Here is a 12,828-nt window from a genome sequence, read left to right on the forward strand (position 1 = left end):
AAGAATGTAATTCTAACTTTTTAGTTTTTTTTTCCTTTTCTTTTAATAAAAAAAAATAAATATCTTTTAAATTGTTAAAAATAAATATCTTTTAATATTACCAGTAGGATAATTCTAGTCTCTCTTCTCTCTCTCTTCTTTGTGAGATTTTTGGGTGACTACCTATAAGTACTTTCATCCGTGTTTACTTTTTACGTTTTCTTTTTTTTTTTTCAATAATTTTCGTATTTATATCTTTTTAAAATAGATATGTGCTACTTATTCTTATTGATAGATATGAGTTTTGTCTCCTATTTTGAGAGAATTTGGTATCTCTGAAAATTTGTATTTCCTCCTTTGTGAGGATTTGTTGTTTCCTTCATTACAAGATTTTTTTTTTATCATAGAGTTATTAGGTGTTTTGTTTTGTTATTTGAATAGAAATACAATAATTAAAAATATAGATTTTCCCTTAATGATGATATCAAAATTTAATAGTTTTCAAATCGAGCTCGTACAAAAAACCATAGGTTAAACAATGGTAAATTATACCGAATAATGCGTACTTCCAGCTACATAGTCAAATTAAATATTTTGTTAATATAATTAGAGTATTCAAATTAAAATAATGACTATTATATTTTGTATAAGTGATTTATTTTAAATTTTTTATACAAAATTATGGTAATATGAAATTTTATATTTTAGTATTGTATTCTCCATTTAATGGAAACCATATTTTTATTTTTTTAAAAAAAAAATCTTTTAATCTAGTGAAATTAAATATATTTTTAATTAAAATTTTATTAAAAAATAAAATATTAGGATTTAAATTTTTGAATTTATTTTTTATATTAATATAATTATTTTTATGTAAAGTCAAATTCGATAATGATTTAAATATCATTAATTAATAACTTAATAATAAAATAATTAAATTGGTTAGTCAATCTTTATAAACTTTTTTATCAAATATTTTTTTAAATAAATATAAATCAACATATTATATTCAATATAAATAATATTAATTACTTATATAAAAAATAATTTAACGATTTCAATGACAAAGCATTGAAAAACCCAATACTGAATACTATTTCTTATATAAGAAGAGAGGAAACAAATATAGGATTGAACGTTCTAAGTTATGACATCTACCTACCACGTACTTTTGCATATTATAATTTTATCTTTGAGAATATCACCATCAAAGAAAGTAATTTAACATATTCAAGCTTTTCTAAATAAATAAATATTGACATATTCAAGCCAGTTTGAGATCATCACTTATGTCAAGGATTTCTTAACCTTGGGCCTCCTAATTATGTTAATTAATAAAAGAGTTTATTTTGATGTTTGACCTATGCTTCACATTGAAAATACACCTCCAAACAAAACAGATGAGGTAATCAGACTTTAAATTATTCAGAGCAACTTAAGCCTCATGCATCATCAAAATTGTCGTGAACCATCTAAAGATGGATGAGAAAATGGGGTAACTGTTGCGGTACATGAAAATTTCTTATGGATATGGACCTGCAAAATAGAAAATAAATGGGTTAAAGATTCACTGGGTATAGACTTGGTGAGGACCCTCCGACGCTCAAATTAGAGCTGATATGAGAAAATAGTATATTAGATTGATTAGGGAGAAGAATATATCTCCATTAATGGTATGATCTCTTTATATAGGATACAGACAATGGTTGGTTATGGTAAGTCAACTATATAATTATATGGATATTATTAACTAGCATAATTATAGGAGTATATTTCTATTTATAGTGTATAATTATAGGCATTACTATATTTGACAATCCTACCAAGATTGCTTAATCGAAATTCTTTCCTTTTATTAAATGGGTCTTACAGAAGTTGAACCAATTAAACGAATCTCATGGTTGAACCATTAAATATCATAAGGTTCATGGGCTATCCAAAGACCCAAGTTATTAGGTCAAATATATATATATGTTGAGGAGCTATATTATTAGTCCTCCTTCGAGTATGAATCTTTAGGTTCATTGTACTTAGACAATAAAATTTTGGCCATCACCTTACAATTTTTGGAGTGTGGACTATCACCTTGAACTCGATAATGGTAGACTGTCACTTTAGGTAGGGTTAAACTTTTACTTTTTTAGCCTGGCGGATTATTGCCTTGAGTAGGCTATGAACTTTTATTTTTTAGTCCTAGCGGACCATCATCGTGGATGGGCTAAGTATCTTTAGTTTATTTAGTCTAGTGAACTATCACTATGGATGGGCTAAGCACCCTTAGTTTATTTAGCTTGGCGGACTATCGCCATGGATGAACCAAGTACCTTTTAAAATTTATCTGCAAAAATAATGCTTGTACAAGTATTTTTGTGAAGATAATCAACATAATGCATGTTGTAAACTTATCCATGATTTCTCAATAAATAGCATTATAAATGAAATGTATAATGTACATTTCTAGAGGATTTACCAAATGATTTTGATAAAAAATGAAGGCCTTCAGGTTTAAAAAATATTGGAGATTGATATATTATTCATAAACATATATTCATAGTTATAAAATGAATTTTAATTTCAATTACATCTAAGTTCTATAGTATAATAAGTATAAACTAAATAGAAATCAAAAGCAAAGCTAAATCATGAAAATTAGAGCGATAAATTTTAAAATAATTTCAGGTGTCCCCAATTATCATTCATCTTGAAGATAAACTTGGACTATAATTTTGTAACACCCCTCACCCGACTACAGTGTAGCCGAGCAAAGTGTGCTACATTTGGTGCCGGAGCATCCTATCTTATCTTACTTTATTACTTTAATAATTTGATCTCGTTATATTTTAATATTAATTATTTTTAAAAAAGAGAAACCAGCAGAGTTTCTCCTATTTTATTATCAGTTGGCGTACTTCACTATTCACCTACTTGAAATTTTCAATAATATTTTACAATAATCATCTTATCAATTATTCTCCTAACCATCTCATAATTCACATCTCATTCATATATCTTAATTTCATATTCATTTCTTTGCATTTCCATTCATGCACAATTTATATATATAAATTCTCAAGTTTTATTAATTTACATGATTTATAGACTGATTATATAAATTCATAATTTACATGATCTACAAATTAATTACAGTTCCATAATCTATATGTCAACATACAATTCATAGTTTACATTATAAATAATAACTAATTATAATGTACAAAATACATAATATGATCTATATGAGCCCTATCTACATGCATTGCTAAGGAGGTGATAACCTTGAACACTCTGCAGATCAGAACTCCAAAATCTCTGTTTGGTATTCGCTGGGCTTTAACTTCAGTACCAGCGCGAGGAAACAAATCCATCACGCTAAGCATTGCTGTTTAGTGGTGCAATAATATAACAAGAAATAATGTATACAAATAAAAAAATAATTGGAGCATATTTTCTATACTCAAAAATTTTACTGGGTTCATATGAAATTTGCCATACAGTACATTTTTTTTTATCATTTATGTAGTACATTTTTTTTTTGTCATTTATGTTGCTCTCTAGAATCACTTCTTTCATAAGTTTACAATAATCATTTATATAATGTACAAATAAATCTAAAATTTATACTTATACTTATATTCTTATGAAAATCACATTTGTAATGTTATTTAAGTTATAATTCTTCAACTAGTCTTTTTATCACTTCCTTGATACTTTCTAAGTTGTTTACAATCATTTCGTAATATTTAAAATTTTTAGAACTAGTTTAATTTACTTCAGATCATTCTAAGGAATAAATTTTTGGAGCTAATCTAATTTATTTCGGAACTTCTTCTCATTTATTTACTTTCTAGCATTTTTAATTGCTAATATTCATAACTTATTTTAATAAATTAGACTGCCCAAGTAACCTACGACAGGCTGACTAAACTGGATAATGGGTCGTTGGCACTGGACACAGCGATGCCTCGGGCCGTCATACTATGGGACGTAGAACGTCAACCATGTATGCAGTCAGTATGGTTAAAAAGCCATAATAACACATAATCAGGCATTAAGCCATGAGTGAAGGCATAAAGCCATGAATGCGGGCATAAAGCCATGAATACGGGTATAAAGCCATGAATACGGGCATAAAGCCTTTTGCAATACTGCTAAAATAATACCCTATTGGCATACCAAACTATCTAATCTGACACACATGTCTAGGCAATACAAGGGCACATAATATCATTAAATATTAATATATTGTATTTTATGACTTCATTATTTCATAATAATTTTCAATTATAATGTATACATTCATTTGATCATATATACGATCACAATTCACATCAATTAGATGACTTACTTTTCATGTTTCAAGCAATCCATGAACATTTCATGGATTTCAAATTTATAACCTTAATTTCCCTTTAACAATATAGTTCTTATACTTTGTGTCTTTATATTACTATTCACTCAAATTGTTGACTTTTTAATACATAATGAATTTATTGAACCTAAGTTCACCAAGATCCACATTTTGCATTTTATTTTTGTTGGTATTAATTTCCAATACCATTTCAAAGCTTATCTTATGTTATTCAAAATTTTCATATTTCATACCCTAGGTTTACTATTCCATTGGTCATTTGTACAGTAGGAATTTGATAAAATTGTCTTCATGAAAGTTGTTCCTTATTGTGTATAGTTACATTTCTTTTTTTTAAATCACTCCATTTGGAGTTTTGTAGCTCAAGTTATGGTTATTTTACCATAAATAGCCGGATTGACCTGTACCCAGAATTTCTAGACAATTTGGTTTTATCAGATTTGGTAACCTAAGTTTGGTTGGAAATTTGACTAGGTTATGGTCAGAATTTAGATTTATGTTCTCCATGAAAGTTGTAGGACTATGTCTCAGCTTTCTACTGGTAAAATTTCAGGTCAATTGGACTTTTCTACATTGAGTTGTGACCAAATGAATAAATACTATTTATTTGGTCATTTTGCACAGGCAGAATGCAAGTCATCCGGATTAGGGTAATTTTTAGGTCAATTTGGTTTGGTTTTCTGGGCAGGGCTTTCTTCATCAAAGTTGTGCCATTATATGTCTAGTTTCATGGCCAATTGGCTTTCAATTAAACCTCTACAACTCCATTTATAACTGCCCAAACCTGCTGGACTCACAACTAGTCCTGCAGGTCACTAAGGGCAGCATGCCTAAGTTCAACTCCATTATCCTTACTCACTTCAATTCCTCCTCACACACATTCAAATGGTCACTAATTGACCATTACAATTTTAACATACCATTACATAAGCAAAACTCCAATTTTTTTACAAACCCTAATTTCCAAGTGTCCATTTCATGCTATCCATACCATCCAACACATTCAACACACATAATTTCACATCTAACTCAAGTTATCTCATCACAAACCACTTTTAAACAATTCAAGTCATACAAATCAACAAATCTCATCATTCTCCCATGGCTGCCAATTTTCATACATACTTCAATATAATTATTTTGTTTAATTTTACAACAAATTCTCATTTAATTTGTCTTCCTAACAAAGATTAAAAAGATAGGGAAGTGAGTATAGGCACTAACCTTAATTTAGCCAAGTCTCTTTCTTGCCAACTTTAAGATTCTTGCTTCCTTTTACTTCCAAGCACTCTAGCTAGGGTAGATATTCAGTTTTTATGAAGATAATTATGAGAAATATGGTGAGATTTTAAGGAAATTTAAGCTTAAAGGGAGTAACAATGGTGGAAAGCTTTGGAAAAGAAAGAGCTTCGGCTGAAATGAGGAAGAAGCTGCTGGAATTGGTTTTATTTTTGTCCCATTTTTATGTCATTTTTGTCCCTTTAATTTATTTGTCAAATGGTGATTGGGTGGAGCTTTTTAAATGACATCATGTGATGTCAAAATTTTAATTTTCTTCATTTTTCTTTTCTTTTCTTCTCTACTCATTTTCAATTTAATTTTTAGCAATATTTATTCATATTTTATGTCATAGTAATTATTTACTTAACTGGACAAGTCAGCCAAAAATCATCTCTGAAGACGAAATGACCAAAATGCCCTCCGTTTGGCTTAACAGACTAAAATTGTCTGTACCGATTGAAAAATTTTTCTAAGCATTTTCTTGGCATTCTAATGCCTTAGAAACCTCAATGACTCTTCTCTGGAGTCTCAAAAATTATTTTATGAATTTTCTCTTGGGTCTAGGGCTCCTAGTTGAGAGGACCACAACTTCCCACTGGGTTACCCATCGCTAGGCACTGGCTCATTTAACTTGATTGTATTTTATTTCTAAAATTTTTTTCTAAATTTTTCTTATTAATATTTGAGTTATTTATGATTCCTCACTCTAGTCTAAATATTTTTCCAGACGTTTTAGCTGTCCAGACCAACACCGGTCACCGAAATAATAGAATGTACGGAATTGCTACAGTGAGGGTGTCACAAATTTAATCTAATGGAGCTTATGCTATTGGCTCCAAATAACTCTACAAATTAATTTTTAGAATCATATAATTTTTTCAAGTCCCATTAAGATAAAATATAATCATAATTTCTATTCATTTAAAGTCAAGCAATGAATTTAATTTTGATAATAATAGAATTTATGTTAAGAAAATTGACTAAAATTCATATAATGTTGATTAAAAGCATTATAGATAATTTTTAACAAAACACAACAATGGCCCAAAATAAAATAAAAAAAACTAAAAGTGCAGCGATGAACTTATTAAATGTGGCTCTTTTATAACTATTAGCATAAATTAAGACTATTTCCTTACCATAGAAATATTGACAATTTTATAAAATAAACAAAAATTATTAAATAAGAATTTTTATAAGTTCAATTTGAAAGTTCTGAAACTTCACAATGTATCTCCTGTCAAATGTTAAACTATTAAAAATACTCCATAACAATTGAAAATGTGATTTTTTTTTCTTAATGTCAAATCTTTATAAAATAAAATATAAAAATATTACCTGAAGCACATGGGCTATATATAGGCACGTAATAGCAAAGAAGGTAGAGTGATGCAACGATAAAGTATTATACTTACTACAAGAAGAATGTCATTGATTGATCGTCCAATAGGATAATAGCCCTTTGGCAAATTTAAAACAAAACTCATGTGACTGTAAATAAATTTTTTAGATCATACCTAAGTAAATTTAGAAATTTATTGAACATGATAAAAAAAATTTTGGCTAGGTTAATGTGACTGTAAATAAATTTTTTAAATCGTATCTAAATAAATTTAGAAATTTATTGAACATGATAAAAAAAATTTTGGCCGGGTTATTGCAAACTACAAGTCATCCTCTCACTTGGTTCATTCTCCTATTTTAAGTTCAGAATATAAAGAATACAAGGAAAAGACACAACTTCTTATGGCGTTTCCCACAAATAATGCCACTGTTGCGGTCTATGAAAATTTCTTGTGGGTATAAACCTATAAAATATAAAATAAATGGTTCAGAAGTTCACTAGATATAGACTCGATGAGGACCCTTTGACACTCAAGTTAGAGCTAACATAAGAAAATAGTGTATTAGATTGATTAAGGAGAAAGAACATACCTCCATAAAATGATCTCATCTCTTTATATAGAATATAGACAATGGTTGGTTATGGTAAGTCAACTATATAATTATGTGGATGTTATTAGCTAGCATAATTATAGAATTATATTTCTATTTATAGTGCATAATTATAAGCATTACTATACTTAGCAATCCTATCAAAATTATTTATTTTTAATCAAGATTCTTTCCTTTTATTGAGTAGGTCTTACGGAAGTTGAACCATTTAAACGAATCTTATGATTGAACCATTAAATATCATTAAACTCATGGGTTATCCAAAAACCCGAGTTACTGGGTCATATATATATATATTTGAGAAGCTATATCAGTAATCATACTAAATTCTCAGTAAATGCACAGCCTTAAGAAAGGTGATGAATAAATTTCAATAAGTTTTTCAGAATTTTAAGGGTTATAATAAAATTATCTCTTAATTTAAAAATATAATATAAAATCTTTTGAATTTTTAAATTTTGCATAAGAAAATTTTTTAATTTTTAAATAGTTCTAGGGGGGCGGTGATAGAAACAATTATCTCTCCTCTATGTAATAATAACAAAATCGATTATTATTTTTTTCACAAATCAAACATAAAAAAATATCAACTGTATGGGGATAATGAAGTGTTAGATGTATAATAATTAATTAGAAGGACTTTACTTCTGAAAAATAACGATAATTATCCACGTTATCTCTACTTTGAATTGTTTATATCAGCATATTACTTATAAACTAATTATTAAGAATTAAAAATATTTTACTATATAAAATTTTAAAAAAAACTCACTGATTAGCATTGCACAAGGCATGATCAAGCCTTTCCAGTGGACCTACCAACCCAATAAACTGACGATGCTTAAAGCTAATATCTGAAAAAATTATATAATAAAACTGATGTATATATAACAAATTGTAACTATTAATTATAGTGAATTTTATATAGATTTCATCATAATCAATAATTATAATTAAATTGTTATATGTGTTTACAGTTTCACCGAGTAACCCAACTAGAAAATATAGCTTCATCAAAACAAAATTTTATTTATACCTGTATTTAAATGGATAACTTAATTTATACATTTAATTAATGAAAATTAACATATATGATAACTTTAAATAATATATTATTTATAAATTTAATCAATATATATACTCAATAACTCTCATCAAAAAGAGTTTATTTATGGTTGCACCGAAATGCCAGGTGGGGATTATGAGAAGTTGGGAACTAATGCTCCCTTCGCTCGCTCTCCAACTTAAACGCGCACTTAAATTATTAAATTTTAATATTTTTTTTGCATTTATATACATATAAATTTTTTCATAAATAATAAAAGGTGAATCTACATCTATACGAGTGAATGAACACTCATCCACGATGTATTATATAATTTACATTAAATAGTTATTTTAAAATAAATTTAAATTTAAATGCAAAATATTATTTTATAAAATATTTTTGTTAAATTCTAAAATATGTATTAATTAAATAAAATAAGTTTTTCTTAAATTGGAATATAAGTGAATAAATGGATGTTTCATTGCCATAAATAGTTAGTTTATGTTTATTCTATTATATTTCATAAACTAAATAAGTTTTAAAATTAATTAAAATTAAAAAAAAACTAAAAAGAGAAACATTTTTTTTTATTATTTTGCATAGATAAAAATAAAGTTGTTTATCACATGCTAATGTGATAGCTTTAATTGAGAAAATTTATGATGACTTAAATAATCATAATTTCAAAAAATATGATATAAAATTTAAATATTGTCCAGATAATTATAAATAAAATAGACTGACTTTAACTCCATCTAAAAGTTAACTCAAAGGGAAAAATGGTTAATTGTTAGATATATAAGGAGTACTAAAAAATTAGTGATTCTTCTCTTACAAAAAAGTAGGCATCCCCTACAATATAAAGAGTGCGTCTCACATGACTGTGAGAGATGATACATATGCACTAGGTGCACTTAATAATTTCTCAAAAAAGATTTGTTGAATCTTATATTTAGCTCAAATGTCTTATTTCAAATCAATATGGGACAATAAGAATCATAATAAAAAAATTATGAAATTACAATATAAATTGTAAAAAATACTGTAAATTATGTAATTACAGTATATAAATATTTAGAATCCAATATAGTACAAACTAAAAAAAATGTAATTATAGAAATATGGCACAAACTACTGTTATTGCATGCAGTTACTTATTATTTTTTTGTCAATTTTTTTTATTTAATTAAAATGAAACCAATAATAATTAAAGTATCTTATCAACTAAAAAAAAAATAAAAAGGAACCAAAATTTATCTCAAGTTAGAGTCGAGACATGTATTAATCTCTTTAATTAATTTTTTTTTTCAATATAATTAGTTTAATTGAAACGAAAATAAAAAGAGTTAAAATTTATTTTGAGCTCGAGCCAATACGCGTATGAATCTCTTTAAATAAATTTATATATATATATATATATATATATATATATATATATATAATTACTTCTAATTGAAACTTAAATTAGATATTTTAGGTGTAAACTCTCTTACGGCTCTATTTTTTTAATATAATTAATTTTGATTGAGATACAAATATGAAATCTCATAATTTTAGAGATAACTCTAATATTATTGTGTTAAAACTAATTGATAATGTAATTTTTTTAATAGCTTATAGATACTACATTTGATAAAACATAATATAATGCAATATAATCAATTATACAATCAATTAAATTTGTAATGTAATGTAATTATCATTACATTCATATATTTGGTTACAAAATAAAAATATTGTAACATAATGATAATTTTGATTTTAATATTTAATTCATTATAGTGTTAATAATAAATGGTAAGAATTGTGGTGATTGATAATCGAGTGAAAGTGGTAGCTAAGTATTGTTATTGGTGGTGGTAAGGTGAGGTAATGATAGTTGTAGTGATCAGGTGGTAATAGAAGTGATAGTGGTTAAGTGGTGATAACAGTAATTAAATGGTGACGAAGGTAATAGCGATAGTGCTATGGTAGTGGTGGTAGAGTGAAAGTAACAGTAATAATAGTAGTAATAGCTAAGTAATAGAAGATGTTTTAACAATAAATAAAAAAAATTAAAAAAATAATTATGATTATATTCATTTTTATAAATAATGTTTGTTATGTTATTTTAAATATAATTAATTATATTATGTATAATAACTTTGTATTAAATAACATTATTACATAATGTTCAAATATGTAATGTATTACGATTACATAATCACAAGTATACGTTCTCATCGGGAATAACAAGTGGCATATATTGCTGGTCCACATAAAAATTGTTAGGAGCAAAATCATTAAATTATAATGAAATATCCTACCATAGCCAGCAAAGAACTGTAATTCACTTACCATAATAGCATAACCCTAGAATCTTGACATATGGATTTATTAACCTAAATGCAAAAACCTATTAAAAATCTAAAATTGCCTTTCAAATTCCTTTGTCATTTCCCATTTACACCACTAAAAAAAATAATACTTTCCAAGCCTCATCTATCCCCATCTCTGCTATATAAACTCTTGAGCTGTGTGAGGTCTATGCATGAGTGAGTAGCGAAAATGACAAGAAAGAAAGTTAAACTAGTGTGGATAGTGAATGATGCTGCAAGAAAAGCTAGCCTCAAGAAAAGGAGAATTGGGTTGCTGAAAAAGGTGAGTGAACTCACCACCTTATGTGGTGTTAGTGCTTTTGCAATTATCTATAGCCCAGATGAAAGAGAGCCAATGCTGTGGCCATCACGCCCTGTGGTGCAACAGCTGCTGATGAGATACCAAACCATGCCAGAGATAGAGCGGTGCAAGAAGATGATGAATCAGGAAAGTTATCTCAAGGAGAGGATTGCCAAAGTGCAGGAGCAATTCAGGAAGCACCAGAGAAAGAACAGGGAGATTGAGTTGGCCTGTCTCATGGACCGACTTCATCAAGGTAATGGAGTGGATGATTTTGAGGTGAATGAACTTCAGGGTTTGATTTGGTTGTTGGAGGAGAAAATGAAGGATATAAGAAAAAGAGTCGAGTATTTTCAACAAGTTCCGCCTCTTCCACCAGGCCCTTTTCCTCTTGCTCCTCCTCTTCCTCTTTCTCCTCATGGGGGTCCTATTATGGAACAGATGGGCCACCAATTCGGAGGTGGTGGATCTGGTGGAGACATCATGAGGGATAACCCCACAGATGCTATGGTGTGGGATCAATGGTTCGTTGATATGATGAACAATAGCGAGAACATTGCTGGTAGCAGTAGTGGTACTAAAAATGAACAGGGCCACCACCCACAAGGGTTTAACATCACCGGAATTCCTGGTGGTGATGGTGGTGGGCTTGATATGGGGCTTGTCCACCCTGGGAATTTCGGAGATAGCAGCGCCGGTAATATCATCGGTCTGGGGCTCCCTCAAGGCAACATGAATATGGGTGTAACTCCTTTTGATCTAGGAGTGCCTCCTCATCATGGCAATCCTTTTGGGCTGGGGCTGCAGCCTTATGAAAATTTTACAGGCAGTAGCAGTGCAAATGCTATGGGCCCGGGGCTGACTGCTGCTCCTCCTAGCAGCACTACTGGAGGAAGCTCTATCGGAAGCGAGCTAGGGCTGCCTGGATTCTTCACCGGTGGGAGTGACATAGGCCTGCCATATGATGTTACTAAACCTTGGCCTCAAAATTTCTCACCTTGAATATCTTTAATTCTTTAGGGTTCTGTACTTTTTTATTTCATGGTTTATGTGTGTGTGTTTAAGTTTCCTTCAATACATGATCAAATTAAGCTTCTTTAATTATAATGAAATGTTATGTTTCTCTTGCTCATGTTATTTGATCATGTTGCCTCTTGTGCTTGAAGAATATAGCAGGAAGAAATTAAAAGAAGAAAGAGGTTATTAGATCGTGCAGTGGTTAGAAATTAAGTAAACAGAGCGAACATACTAATCTTTGAATCCACATACCAATTATAAGCTCACAAAATTAATTGCATCACCACATATAATATATATGCTCTTAAATCAATCAAATCAGATTATGGCTTTTTCTTTCTTTCTATATATATATATATTATATAAATCATATAAGATAATAAATTCATATTATATTTATCTATTAAGTTAATCACTATATTCGATCGTATTTATTATGAAACTAGTTAGACGTGTATCAAATAATTTATAACAAAATTATTTATAATTTGCATATGTACATTAGATATTTATTATTATT

General features: G+C 28.4%; 1 protein-coding gene across 1 annotated transcript; it reads left to right on the plus strand.

Annotated features, from left to right (window-relative positions):
* Positions 1-11,180: 11,180 nt before the first annotated feature.
* On the plus strand, positions 11,181-12,293 carry LOC110644087 (agamous-like MADS-box protein AGL80). Its single transcript, XM_058143450.1, has 3 exons — positions 11,181-11,651; positions 11,733-11,950; positions 12,019-12,293. Exons 1-3 carry the CDS (start codon positions 11,181-11,183, stop codon positions 12,047-12,049), a joined length of 720 nt encoding a protein of 239 aa, XP_057999433.1. The 3' UTR covers positions 12,050-12,293.
* Positions 12,294-12,828: the final 535 nt, after the last annotated feature.

This window comes from Hevea brasiliensis, chromosome 3, assembly GCF_030052815.1.
Source record: "Hevea brasiliensis isolate MT/VB/25A 57/8 chromosome 3, ASM3005281v1, whole genome shotgun sequence".
Taxonomy (NCBI): Eukaryota; Viridiplantae; Streptophyta; class Magnoliopsida; order Malpighiales; family Euphorbiaceae; genus Hevea; species Hevea brasiliensis.